The sequence below is a fragment of the Rhincodon typus genome, chromosome 7 (assembly GCF_021869965.1).
Source record: "Rhincodon typus isolate 14 chromosome 7, sRhiTyp1.1, whole genome shotgun sequence".
In the NCBI taxonomy this organism is placed as follows: Eukaryota; Metazoa; Chordata; class Chondrichthyes; order Orectolobiformes; family Rhincodontidae; genus Rhincodon; species Rhincodon typus.
This window is the reverse complement of record NC_063338.1, coordinates 37,020,403-37,035,737: the sequence shown is the minus strand read 5'-3', so window position 1 is coordinate 37,035,737 and position 15,335 is coordinate 37,020,403. Positions and strand designations below refer to the sequence as shown.

The following is a 15,335-nucleotide window of genomic DNA, read 5'->3' as shown; positions in this document are numbered from 1 at the left end:
ACAGATAACACTCCTTAAATTGCTTAAGCTCTAGCAATGATCCTTATGGCACCAAGCTAGTTATGACTTGACAACCCAAAAACAACCTATTAATTTCTACTGTTTTCTGTCCATTTGCTCACCCTCATTGCATGCTTAATACGTTAACTCTATGAATTCCAATTTCCTATATTAAAATTGCAATGCACTTCAAGTGCTTTTGATTAGCTGTAAAGCACACTGAGGCGCCCTAAATTTATCAAAGCCTTTCTTACTTTAACCTTAAATGTGACATAAGAAAAAACAATGGCATACAAACTAAAGGTAAGATTCCTGATGAACAACATTCCAGTCTAAATAGGCAATAATCATCATAAATCTATCCAACAATCTTCACCACAGACCCCACCCCATCAAACCCACAAAGGTGACAATATATTCCTCAGTCCAAAAAAAAATATACATTTCCTCAGGGATTTAAACCCAATGGCTTGAACAGAATTGCAATTAGAAATTCAAGATTATTAAGTGAGAAAGCTGAAGTTGAAATCTCGAGTGGAATGGGAAAGTTCTTTTAAGTTAAACACGCAAGTTTCTGAAATAAATGCAAAATATTGCATTCGCTTGGAATCTGAAATAAAAACAATGCTGGAAATTCAGTAGCTGTGGCACAGTATCTGTGGAGAGAGAAACAGCGTTGAAGTTTTGAGTCAAGAATGACTCTTCCTCAAAACTCTGAACGCACGAATTCCTTTATTCATTAACGAGATGAGGGCGTCTCTGGCTACTTACAAAGAAGACAACAAAGAAGTTACATTCAACTCAAAAGTTTAATTCTGTTTCTCTCTCCATTCATGCTATCAGGTCAGCAGAATATTTCCAGCACTTTTGGCTTTTCTCCAAAAATATTTTAATTGAGTTTTGTCACATTTTTGAAATGATGAACAAATAAACTTAAGAATAAAGAAATCCAGGCCCCACTATAACTTGTTTCAGTACATAAAGTTACCATCAGAAATCACACACTTAGCATTACTCAATGTAATCTTGAGCAACTTGACTACTTACGTGTACGTCTAAAATTACAATTTGAAACATATCAAAATTTTAAAAATTATGAAAAAACTTTAAATCAATTATATAAATGTCAATTCATATTCAGGTATACTGCAATTTTCATCAACATTTCAAAAGTCACAAGTTATATTATAAATCCATTCACACTTGTTCAGTACTTACACTGTTGTTGCGAGTATCAACAACTGGAAACTTTTTGACAATGTATTTGACAGCAGATTCCAAGTTTTTGTCAATTAAGTATGAAGGTTTTGCCTTTGGATCCCCACATGCCTACAACAGAAGAGAAGAAAAAAAAATAGACATTACAATGTCTTGGCGGGTCTTTCAGTAATATTAAACAACCAAATGTTTGAGCAGTCAACCAGCAAACTAAGGATTTTAATATCGCTTTCAGTGAACAGGTGACAGAATGAATAGGCAAGTGCAAGGGATCATCACAACTGGAATATGCAATGGGAGATAGAGAACAAGAGATGTGCTACAGAAGTGTTATAGAACACAGTAGTATAGCAGAGAGGTAACTGGTTCATTCCTTAAAAGAAAAAATGCATAATTTAATCTAAGCGCTCTTAGGGTAGGGACTAAAAGAGGTTATTCAGAACTAGCAGATTGCAAACTTCAAACCTTATACATAGTATTGCTGTCACACTGCTTTATGAATGCTTTACATGCTCAATTCAAACCTAAAGTATGTTAATGGGAGAACATTTTAAAGCAGTGCACACTTCTAGGTTTCGCTCTTTAATCATCAAACGTTTTTCTCTTGTAAAATAATTTGTAGAAATCAGCAAAGAACTTTTATGATACTTTTTTCTTTCATTGTTGGGTGCTGTTTTGAAATAAAAGGTTTCAGTGGCATTCCTAAGGGGGTTTAGAAGCATATGCATGTGATGATTAGAAGGAACCAGAATACAGTGTGTAACCCAATCTAAAATTATGAAGCAAGAATCCGAACAGTTAAGTTTTATCTAGCCAGCTAATCAATGATTTCTATAGCTCAATGTCCTATGCACTGTGAATCACAAAGAGAAAAGTCATGGGTGATGAGACTGGTCTGATAGCAGAGGGAAGGTGAAAAGCTTTGCAAACCTTCCAAACTTGTCCTTGCTGTGGAAGCATTGTAACAGAAAAAGAGAACACATGTAAAACACAAGTTTCCAACATCTGACATGCATCTGCACAAAGTTCAGGGAACAATACTTTAAATGCCTAATGACAAATGTGTAAACAGAAAAAGTGCAGAGGTCCAAGACAAAGAATCACCGAGAGATCAAATCATTGCCGGTCCATGTAAAAGTTTAAGAGCAAGCTCCCTGACATGCACTTGCATGCACTTCAGTTTTTTTTGGAGTCTCAAATTTATAAAATTTATACTAATTTGATACCATACATCAATAAGATAGATTATTAAATTACTATAGTTCAACCCACAGATTCAGAAGACAGGAATGTGCATGCAAGATCACTTCAAAGGCAACATGAAGGACATCTGAGGAAGTCTGCAAGACCTCATTCAGGAATTATAAAGGCATTACATGCAATTAATGATAGAATCTGGACAAAGAAATTTTAAGTTGTGAAGAAAAAACAGTTAGAAAATAATCTGCAATCCTTTTGAAATGCTGAATGGTGTCTAATATGGATTGCAGTAACAAAACTATTAACCGTTTCTTCTTAAACCTGCAGAATTTTTTTTACCTCTATCATGATTTTATCACGAATGTTTCATATGATTTTAAACAAACTTTAGATATAAATTACTAAATGTCCTTAAATATTGTAATTGAAGAAATATTTGACTAAACAAAATAACAAACATAAACAAGTTACTTACAACATGCAGTTTCATACAAACAATGATGTGGATTTATGCTAACTATATTGGATTTTCTTTCTCCTGTACTGACACAAGAGCTATTTGACATCTGTAATGTCATGCTTTCATGTAAACTGTACATGCTTTTACAGCAGCACTGCTCAAGGAATGTGTGCAAGTACAAATTGTAACAAAAAAATACTGCTTACATTTATGCCTGCCTAGGGTGGCCTACATCCACAGACAAAAGTAACATTTTTGCTTTGAAGGCATTTCAGAATTGTAACAGAATGCAATTATGGTCATAACAAGACATCAGACCACCGAGACAGAATGGCAATCACGTGCATTGATATGAACTAATTGTAAATGAGTGGATTATTGTCTTTTGGAAACAAAACAAAAGAGAATTGCAGTTTCCTTTAAGGGGATTCATGTTTACTCGATCCACCAACAGTAATTTCTTAATACATATGCAACTAAACAAATCAGTAACCAATTAAACATGTAATGTTTGCATCAATGAATGTTGAAAATGGAAAATTAAATATTTAACAATAACCTGTATAGTGCCTTTAACACTGTACGGTGGCCCAAAGCATTCCACAGGAGCTTCATAAAGTACAATTTAACATTGTTATACCAGGAAAAATTGGGCCGGATGCCAAAGCTTGGTCAAATAAGAGGGATCTCCAAAAGCTTTGGGCTTTAACAGCTGGAGGCACCACCAGAAAGAGGAGTACAAATATCAGAGAGGGGTAAGGTCATGGAGAGATTTCAAAACAAGGATAAGAATCTTAAAAACTGTGGCATTGCTTACCCAGGAGCAACTGTACATCCACAAGCATAGGGGTTATGGGCAAACAAAACTTGGTTCAAGTAATGACCTGAGCAGCAAGGTCATAAATAGCGAACATTAGCTTTACGAAGCTTGGAATGAGCGATGCCGGCCAGGAGTACACTGAAACAGTCAGGTATAGAGATAGCAAAGATATGTATGGATGAGGTTTCAAGAGAAAATTACAGGTGCTTTGCCCAAACTGAGCTTTAGAAGGCAGTGGAGGAGGCGTCTTTAAACATTTTTAAGGCAAGTTAGACAGATTCTTGTTAGGCAAGGCAATCAAAAGTTGTCTGAACAAGATAGGAATGTGGAATTTAAAACAAACAGGTCAGCCACAATCTTATTGGATGGCAAAGCAGGTTCAAGGGGCTGAATAGTGTACTGCTGTTCCTATTTTGAATGCTCATTATCCTACTTCAAATTTAAATCAAAAATACATCAAGCATATTCGCAACATAAGCACTTAGAAACTTACTCAAGTGTGAAATTGGCAGCTTTGTTATGAAGACATCTCTCAGTTGATAAAATACTGTCATCAATTGATGCATTGGTTTAAGCCAAGTGTTACTGGGCTGAAATTGGAATTGGATGAGTTATCACCACTCTTCTCTGCATTACCTTCCAGAATATCTGTTACTATGTAAATAAGGTGCTTGCTTTTAATGAGCTACCTGTGGCTGACTGTATTGGCATTCTGGCCTTGATGACACTGACTCCTTAAATGAAACCTCCCCACTTGGCCATATATTCTACCAATTTCCCCACCCACTGTGGTGGCAATGTGGCTAATGTCCAATTACAGGCTTGATGTCCTCCCACTCACTGGCACCATCTACATCTTTGAGCATCTTAGACTGTTACACCCCACTCACCTCACATTCAAACTCCCTTTCTGAACTGTACACCTACAGTATCAATTCTCTTGTAAAGACACTGTCACTGTTTTCCGCCCTCAGCCTCTAAATCAAGTGACTTCTCACTCATACCGATTTCAACTTCTATCTCAGCGAGGGGGCACTTTTTATTTCAAAAGCATTCAGTTGCAATCTTGCTCTTTCCTCTGAATTATTCCCTTAATCTCTCCCTGCATATAATCTCCCATATTCATATTCACAGCCATAAAGATGCTTAAAAATTTCCAACTTTGTTGCCTATAGTACATTCAGGGATACAGACCGAAAGAAAAGTGCCACAATCCTCTCAAAGGCAGCACTCTCAAGTTTCTCAGCACTCCTCCAATATGGCTTTGCCTGCTTGCTTCAACAAGCCGGAAAACAACTGCATACATCAACCTACAGCAGGTGGACTGCAGCTGTTCAAGGCAGGAACTCACCACTACCTTCTAGAGGGCAACTAAGGACGGGCAAATAAATGCAGGCTAGCCAGTGATGCCCACGTACCATGAGTGAATAAAAAACGTTTGCTGGAGTCAGATAACCAGTAAGATGCCCAAAGCTCCTCTACGACGATGCTTGTAAGTGTGACATAAAGACATTCAATATCAGTTGTCACATGTGGAAATCATTAGCTGATGACAGAGGAATGTGCTGACACCTCCCATGGGCTGGGTTGACCACAACAATGATCAGTGGTTACAGCAGCTTGTCCGCAGATGCCAATGCCAAAACATTATTGTTGCAGTTTCGTGGAACCTGCCTCAAGGATCGATCCCTTCAGCCAAAGATACATCGTATAAAGCCGCATCACCCGAAATGTTTGTCTTTTGCATGTCTATCATCTTTCACAGAGGGTAAGATGCCAAAAATTCCTTAACTTTCCCAGCTCATGTCTTCTCATTCCTCCCTTCGTGATAATTACAAGAAACATTATCTTTGATAATGATTGCTTCCTTCTTTAACTCTCCATCCACATTTCCCTCCAAACCACATTTTCACTGCTTCTGCTACAATTTACTTGCAATTACCCTTACAAAATCCCAATGGTCTAGACCAGGAGCTACAGACTCACTCCAACACATCCTTATCTCCACCCTTCATGCCACAGTAAAATCAGAATTCTTTTACTAACTACAGGTATCTTGATTCCATTAAATCAACAAGGACGCAAGTATGAATTTATGGCAAACAACATGTTATAGCGATTCATCATCATAAGGTCCACATAAAGCACTGTCAAGTCCTCTTCGCATTTGCTAAAATACTATTCCAGGCTCATGAAGAATGCAAACCTAACTACCCTCTCGGTTTCTCTATTGCACAAATTTTCTTCAACCTTTTTCCCACCGCACCTCCCTCCCAAACTGTCATCTCCACCACCAAGTACAAAGAGCTCTTGGAGTTATTGCTCGCCAAAATAGAAACCATCCATTCAGAATTCTTTGTCATGTCTCTCCTGCCTCCATTATATCAGGCCCAAATTTTTCTAAGACGCCCTCACCCTCCAACCTCAACACCTCTGAACTTATCAAAAGAAACATCAGAACATTGAAGACAGGAGCAAGAGTAGACAGCATTGGCTGCGGCATATGGGCTCAGTGTGGATGTATGGGGATTGGCAAGTGGGCCCAGTGCAGACACATGGTGGTCAGTGAGTTTGCGTTCCCAGCAGATCCTGCATCAACAAAGCAAAGCAGTCTTAGTGCCGACCCAAGGCTGCTGCAGTGGAGGGGAGTTTGGGTTCCTGGCGGTGTCTGTGTCCAATGCAGATTCATGGAAGCAGTGGCAAGTTTGGGCCCAGTGTGAGACCTTGCAGCTTTGGTAGCATTAGTGAGGTGGGCCTGAAGCAGACTCATGGTGGCGGCAGAGTCAAATTTGAGCTGCTGCCATACCCAGCAGCATTGGTGGCATCTGCACTGGTGAGGACATCAGTGGAGGCGAGATGGCGTTGAACAGTAGCGACTTTCATTCAAGCAGCAGCAGCGCAGCGAAGGGGCTCGTGCCTGGCCACCAGGCCCATGGCAGATAACAAGAAGGACTATAACGTTGAACACTTTTTCTTTATTCTTCTGCCTTTAAGTTCTATGTTTTGGTTTATTTTTCTATGTTTTAAGATGGTGCTGGAGAATGGAGACACTGTAGAACACTTCACTATTTTGTAACAAAATGGACATGACAATAAGTTAATAAATAAATCAAAACCAATAAATCATTTTGTCTTTTGAGCCCATTTTCTTATTCATTCTAATCACTGTTGAACATCCAATGCAATAGCCTGCTCCTGCTTTTCATCCCTATCCTTCGATACTCTTTAGCCCTCCAAGTGGTGTATCCAATCCTTCTTGAAATCTTAGTGTTTTGGTCTCAGCTGCTTTCTGTGACAACAAATTTGATAGGCTCACCACTTTCCAGGTGAAGAAATTTCTCATCAGTCCTACATACATACTCATCCTCAGACGATGACTCCTGGTTCTGGAATTCCTGCATTAGGAACATCCTTTTTTGCATCTACTCTGTCTAGTCCTTTTAGAATTTTAATAGATTTCTGTGAAATTCCTTCTCATTCTTCTGAACTCTGGCAAATATAATTCTAAACACTACTCAAAATGTCAGCCCTGCCAGGCCAGGAATCAGCTTGGTAAACCTTTGCTGCACTGTTTGCGGCCTTTGGAATCTGGCAGTGCCAAATGGCACAATCTTCTTGCAAGAAGATTAAAGAGTTAAGAAAAGGCTGGGATGCCAGTGCAACAGTCCTGATTAAAAAGAGATAGCTGGCAAAAAAAAACAAAATGGAGGGGACACCATATTGGTTCAAGAAATAATTAACATGGGAAAACAGGTGATATGATAAATGATCTCCAACACTGTATGGGTTCATATGAGTGAAAAAGGAGCGATCACACTACTATAAATTTGTCCCACAAGCTGTCAGAGGGAGCCTGAAAAACAAACAAGCAGGGAAACCTCTAAGAAGTATAAAATCAATAAAGGTAGTAATAGTGGGAGATTTCAAATATGCTAGCATTAACTGGGATAGAATTAGTGCGGAAGGTACAGAGAAATTCTTAGAACATTTTCAGAAGAACTTTTACAGCCAATATGCAGCAAGACCAACTAGACAGGGGACAATTTGTTTTAGCAAATGAAGCTGCACACGTAGAAAGGGGACCAGTTGTACAGTACTTTGACGAAAGTGATCACAATTCTGTTAAACCTAGGCGACTTATGGAAAAAGACAAAAGATAACCATTTCATACATAATGAAAAGCAAGTGTTGACTGGTGGGGCCATAATTGGCATGGAAGTGAAGCCAAAACTGTTAACAGTTAGCTTTCAGATCAGGCAGATAGATTGGTCAGCACATTGCTATGGGATGCAGGGGAGTTTGTCTCCATGATCTGTTCTATTGAAAAAGTTGCTCCGTACGTACAAATTCCTGATGCCTACATAAAGAGAGTAGCAGCAGCAGCGCAGCACAGCAGAGTGAACCTGGGAGTGAACCGTGGCAGTAGCTACCAGATAAACACCTGAGCAGCAGCGTTAGTCAGAGCGGGACTGACGTCAGTCAAAGTGGGACTGGTTTACAGACTGAGTGAGTAGTGTCAGGAAGGAAATAAAGTACTTATGTCGTTGTAGTTTGTTAGGAATAGAGCACGAAAGTGAGAAATATGATTTTGGTGAGTAGTGGATAAGGTTGTACAATTGAGTTCCTTTAAACTGTTGTTTGCAGTTGATAAGATTTAAAATAGCAGGAGAACTCAGCCCTGTGGAATACTCCTCCTGCGATGTGGGAAATCAGGGACACTTCCAATGTCAATGCTGACTATCTCTGTGGGAAGCGTATTCAGCTGCAACTCCTGATTCGCAACATGGAGTGCCTGGTGTTGCGGGTGAAGCATCCACGAGGCTGAGGATGTTGTGGATAGCATGTTTAGCGAATTGGTCACACCACACTAGTAAGGGCTACATCTACAGAAAAGAGTTGGGCGGCCACTAGGAAGATGCGTAAGCATGGGCAGGCAGTGCAGGGGTCCCACCTGGCCATTTCCCTCTTAAACAGTATACGTTTGGATACTGCTGGGAGTGACCTCTCGGGCAAAGCAACAGCAGCAGCCAGTTCAGTGACACCATGATTGGCCCTTTTGCACAGCAGGAAGGGTTGAAGTATAGGCGAGCGGTAGCGATAGGGGGCTGTACAGTTAGGGGCACAGATAGGTGTTTCAGTGGCCGAAAGTGAGACTCTAGGATAGTGTGTTGCCTCCCTGGTCAAGGATGTCTCAGAGGGCACAGGATAATCTGAAGGGGGAGAATGAGCAGCCAGACATTGTGGTCCGTTTTGGTAATAACGTGACAGGCAGAAACAGAAATGGTCTTGCAAAGGAGTTCAGGGAATTAGGTGGCAAGTTGAAAAGCAAGACCTTAAGGTTGTAATGTCATGCCACATGCCAGTGAGGCCAGAAACATGAAGATAATACGGTTGAATGTGTGGCTAAAGAGCTGCAGTAGAAGGCAGGGCTTCAGATGTCAGAATCATTGGGATCTCTTTCAAGAAGGACCAGTTGCACCTAATCTGGAGAGGCACAAATACCCTGGCAGGAAGGTTTACTAGGGAAGGTTTAAAATAGTGTGGCCCGGTGTTAGGAACCAGAGCAGCAGGTCAGCATATGGAATGTTTGAAGAGAAGAGAATGGCTAAATCAAGTAAGTCTAACAGGAAGAGGAGGCAGGGCCAGGTTAATGAACACAGCGGGACTAGTGGTCTTAAGTGATTTCATTTGGATTCAAGGAGTATAACAGATAAAGCAAATAAGCTTAGAGCCTGGCTTAGTACATATGGGACTTTGATGTGGTAACCATTACAGAAGCTTGGTTGAGAAATGGGCAGGACTGGCAGTCCAATTTTTCAGCGCTTGTATGTTTCAGGCATGATAGAGGGAGATGCAAAAGTGGTGGAGGAGTTGCATTACTGACTAAGGAGAATGTCACAGCTGCACCAAGTGAGGACGCCTTGGAGGACTCATCCAGCGAGGCAATATAGGTAGAATGTAGGAATAAGAAAGGTACAATCACTATGATGGGGTTATACCATAGGTCTCCCAACAGCCAGTGAGAATTAGAGGAATAGACAGGTAAGCAGATCATGGAAAGACACAGAAACAACAGAGTTGTGGTAGTGGATGATTTTAATTTCCCCAATATTCACTGGGACCCCCTAGTGCCAGAGACTTGGATGGGGCAAAATTTGATAGATGCATCCAGGACGGATTCTTCAAACATGTCGATAGTTCAAATATGGAAGGGATGGTATTAGACCTTGCAGTGGGAAGTGAGACAGACCAGGTGATTGAAGTTTCAGTGGAGGAGAGATTTGGGAACAGTGATCATTATTTTTAAGTATGTTTTAAGATAGTTATGGAAAAGAATAAGATTGGACCACAGGTAAAAGTTCTAAACTGGGGCAAGGCTAATTACAACAGTATTAGGCATGGAACTGGAAAAATTGGATTGGGGCAGTTGTTTGAAGATAAATGCACATCTGACATGTAGGAGTCTTTTAAAAGCCAGTTGACTAGGGTTCAGGACGAGCGTTCCTTCAAAGATGAAAGTCAAGGATGGCAAGGTTCAGGAACCTTCGATGATGAAAGTTATCAAAAGTTTAGTTAAAAAGAGAAAGGAAGCAAAAGTAAGGTTTAGGAAACAGAATTCAAGTAAGGCCCTTGAGGAGTATGAAGGAATATTTGAAGAACTTATAAAAGAACTTAGGAGGTGTTACAGGGGCCATGAAATGTCCTTGGTGAGTAGAACTAAGGAGAATACTAAGCCATTTTATTATATATTAGGAAGAAGAGAATAACTAAGGAAAGCATAGGTCCACTCAAGGACAAAGGAGTGAATTTACTCATGGGGCTAGAGCAACTGGGTGAGGTCCTTGATGAATATTTCAATATTAAGGAGCTGGTGGTTTTGGGTGTCTTGAAAAACAAGGGAGAAGATTGTTGAGGCCACAGCAGTCATCTTTGTATGCTCTTTAGCCACAAGCAGGGTCCTAGAAGACTGGAGAGTAGCCAATGCTATTCCTTTTTTCAAAGAGGACAACAGGGATAATGTGGGAAATTATAGGTCAGTGAATGTTACGTTAGTAGTAGGGAAATTATTGGAAAAGGTTTTTAGGGACAGGATTTACTTGCATTTGGAGAAGAATGGACATATTAGGGATAGTCAGTATGGCTTTATGCAAGGAGGTCTTGTCTCATAAACTGAATCAAGTTTTTTGAGAAAGTGACAAAGATGATCGATGAGAGTAAGGCACTGGATGTTGTCTCCATGGATCTCCTTAAAACATTTATCAAGGTCCCTCATGGTCGACTGGTCCAGAAGATAAAATCACATGGAATCCATAGTGAGTTGGATACAAAATGGACTTGAACATAGATGACAGAGGGTAGTTGTGGAGGATTGTTTATCTAACTGCAGGTCTGTGACCAGAGGTATTCCCGCAAGGATCTGTGCTGGGACATCTGTTCTTTGTAATATAAATAATTTGGTCTGATTAGTAAATTTGCAGATGACTCAACAATTGGAGGAGTTGTGGATAGTGAGGAAGGATATCAAAGGATGCAGCAAAAGAGAGATCAGATGGAAAGTTGGGCAGAGAAATACTAAAGGGAGTTTAATCCAGAGAAGTGGGAGGTCAAGTGCAAGAGGAAAGTACACCATACATGGATAAATCCATGTAGGAGCATTGGAGTCCAAGTCCAGAGCGCCCCGAAAGTGGCAACACAAGTGGATAAGGTGGTAAAGGAGGCATACGCCATGCTTGCCTTTGACAGTCAAGGCATTTAGAATAAAAATGTTAGCAAGTCATGCCATAACTGTATAAAACTTTGGTCACGCCACATTTTGAATAGTGCGCGCAGTTCTGGTCACTGCATCATAGAATGTATGTGGAAGCTTTGGAGAGGGTGCAGAACAGGTTTACCACGATGTTGCCTCAATTGGAATGTAGTAACTACAAGGAGAGGTTGGATAAACTTGGATTGTTTTTGCTGGACCATTGGAGGGGTGAACTAAAAGTAGTATATAAAATTGAGGGACATGGATAGGGTGAATAATCAGAGTCTCTTTTCCAGGATGAAAATATCAAATAGTAGAGGGCTTGGGTTGAAGGTGAGGGGACAAAAGTTTAAGGGGGATGGGAAGAAAGTTTTTAATCACAGAGGGCAGTAGGTACCTGGAACTTGCTGTGGGGAGGGGTGTTTAAGAGGCATTTAGACAGACGTGTGAACAGACAGAGAATAGGTGGTTATGGGCCATGTGCAGGCAGATAGGACTGGTTTAGAATAGTTGGCACCGACATGGTGGGCCAAAGGGCCTGGTCCTTGTGCTGTACTATTCTATGTTCTAAAATAAGGCCCTGAATATTTATTCATGTAGGTTCTAGCATTTGTAAATGCACTACACTACAGGCCCAGCTGATGATCTTGAATTGGCTCTCAGCTCAACTCCTAGCACAGTCCGGATTATTTAATAAATGATTTCAAACAGTGGAATCACATCTAAATGATGGATATCCTTTTCTGAGGCTTGCAAGCATAGGGTGGCTGAGGCCATTCACAACTGGCAGCATGCTGCTTATGTACCTGGCATCACACCAGAACTGGAAGTCATATCTCATTACTTATTCAGATGATAGGCAAAATGTCTTTTTAGCTTGACAGCAGCATCCTATTAGGGATTCACAGTAGCAGCATTAGACAGGTAGTTGTGCAAATTTTTGTCTTCAGGTAGACAGGGCACCACTCTGGGCCAAAATCAGTGGACGTAGGCCCTTCCATGAAATTTTGAGAAATACAAATGATGATTTCATCAGAGTATCTGTTATTACACAAGATAGTTTTGATAAAGCCTAATCTCAGCATCAGGTTTACAGTCAGCAGATGGCTACGATCCTATTTTCGAAGCTGCCAGCGAGATTGATCTTGTAGTATATGGAATTGTAGCAATCCCAGCGTGTACATTAATCAGTCAATGTAGTCTTTCAGTAAATAAACACCAAAAACTTTCTGATTTCACTGATATATTGAGGAATTGAAATGACTGGTCCATTTCAATGACGAATTTGAGGAAAGGATGGAGTTTATTAAACTGTCAAGGAATTCCTTGATGCGGCTGCAGATGGAAATATTGAAAAAGTGTCACCAACATATCAGAAGAACGCAAGGGTTCAGAGGTTAGTAGCTTTTCCAAAAATACACTTCTCAAGGTAACCAGTAACAATGATAACAACAGCCGGGTTTAAAGGGGATCCGATATCAAAACCATCCACTTGGGCATACATGGAGTGTCAATGACGCTGAACTGTAATGCACAAGTTGCTAGGTTCATGAGTTTGCAATATTTTAGGTTGCAATAAGATAACAACAGTGCAGATGTCAATGGCTTATTCCAGTGATATGCTGGTAAGTAAGTCTGTAATGTCGAAAGAGAACACAGACATACTCTTGCTTTCAGTATGTAGTGGTGTATGGTCTTAGCGAACTTGAAGGAATCCTTCACTATGTACAAACTTATTTAAGCCTATTAAGTGCATTTTGTGTATCTTAGATTTGATGATGAAGATGAAAAGCTTCAACTTCTAGTCTCCTTTTAATAGTGTTCAAGTTCCGTACTAGGTATAAAATTTCCCATTGGGGAAAGCTAACTTTACCAAAACCAAAAAATGATTTAGCCAAGTGGAGTAGAAACAGTTCATTAAAGATAACATAGTATCAGATCAATGAGAGGTAGTCAAGGACTAGAGGTGAAAGTTCAGAACAAGAGGTGGGATGAACAAATCCAGATGCCCAATGTTTAAAGGAGAATATAAAAGGATGGAAGCTTAAAAAAAAAGATACAGAAGGCTCAACAATGTTTAAAACCTAGAGTATTAAAAAATGTACAAGGAAATTAGGAAAGCAAAGAGAGGGCAAGAAAAATATTGGGAAGTGAAATAAAAGAAACCTGAAGATGTTTTAGAAATACAGATTTAAAAAAATTACCATTACAGTCCCTAATCAGCCCTACGTGTGGAGATACAGGAAGTTGATACGATTCTTAATGAATGCTTGTTCTGTTTTCACAAAATAAAGGGAAGACAAAGACATTATAATCAAGGACAGAGACTGTAAGATATTAGATGAAATGAACATAGGAAGGCAGAAAGAATAAGGGGGTTTAACATTTTTGACAGTGGATAAACTCCCAGGGCAGGACGAAATTCACTGTAGTCTGTTAAGGAAGCAAGAGGAGAGATAGTGGAGTCTCAGACCAACATTTTCTGGTCCTTTCTGGCTGCATATGTGGTACCAACCAGTGGGGGACAATAAACATTTGTAGATTGTTTAAAAAAAAAGGGAGAAAGTGACAAAACAAGTCTGTCTAATCTTGGTAGTGGAAAAAACACTGGAAAAATTGAGGGACAGGATAAATTTTCATCTAGAAAGACAGATTAATCAAAGACAGTCAACACGAAGTGATGAACGAAAGATCACATTTGACCAATGCGACTGATTTTTGAGAAGCAATAAAAGGGCAGATGGGGGTCGTGCATTTTATGTTTTAGGCTTACTTCAAGAATGTAATGACGTTTGCCGCATTTAGCTAAAATACTTTGGATATGATGTTATAGTATTATTTAGGGTGTGAATGGATTAGTATTTCATAAGTGAATTAAAGTAATTAGTAATTATATAATGACATTAAAATAGGGATAAAATTCCCCATACCATCCTGCTTTTTGAGAATAATATAGGCATATTATGGAAATTATACCAGGAGTATATCAGCCAACTCCTCTTGGTAATGGTAGCAACGTTAATAAATAGGCTAGCATAAATTGTTGGTAATCCAGACAGTAATTAGCTCAAGTCTTTATATTCAAGTGTTACTTCATTATTGCAACATCAATGCCTAGATGGATTTCAGCAAAGCTCAAGTCCCACAAGTCACAGATTGGTTATAAAAGCGAAAGCCCATTGAGATCCAAGGCAAAGTGCTAAATCAGGTAACTTATAATATGCTCATTTATTTTGGGTAGATGGTGAAATTGGGATTTCCTTCAATTTACGTAGCACATAGCAAGCACACGAAACCCCAGCAAGGCATAAGAAAATAGCTACTCTCAAATTTCAGTCTATGAACATATACACATCACAAACTCACATATGCATATTGGCAAATGTATTACTTATTGATCGTAAGTTTGTCTTTTCTTTAAGTAATCACAACATGACAATATTTTTACAATAATGCACCTAGTTCAATGGTACAAAGTTAATGGAAATCTTAAAACCTGTAGTAACAAAACCATGTTTTATTAAATAATATAAAGAACAGTATGTGATTCTAGAAGTACTGGATGAGATGCTTTGGTAGAAACTCTGCATTAGTATAAGCAAGTGACTTAATTAGCAGCTAAATCAAGTTCTGTTTTATAATTGAGATTCTGAGATTTCTCAGGAACTTTAAAGGAACAGATTGTAGGTTTCACAGGCATATTAACGCACAAGCTATCCATTGCTAATGCATGTTGATTGACAATATGGTTTTGTATTGACAACCTTCAGCTTAAAATAGGATGGAACGCATATCATTCAAGGTATTGATAAAGCATATTTACATACTGTTTCCGTAACATAAAGGGCTCTAGAATTAAATTCTGGAAAATAATGCCATGAATGCAACTG

The 15,335-nt window shown here is 39.5% G+C and overlaps 1 protein-coding gene across 2 annotated transcripts in view; it reads right to left on the bottom strand.

Moving 5' to 3' along the window:
- nckap1 (NCK-associated protein 1) overlaps positions 1–15,335 on the bottom strand; it is a 185,594-nt gene that overhangs the window by 150,314 nt on the left and 19,945 nt on the right. For both annotated transcript variants that reach the window (XM_048599365.1, XM_020528083.2), the window contains exon 2: positions 1,219–1,329. In XM_048599365.1, the coding sequence (XP_048455322.1) occupies positions 1,219–1,329 (111 nt within the window). The remainder of the gene's footprint in view (positions 1–1,218; positions 1,330–15,335) is intronic.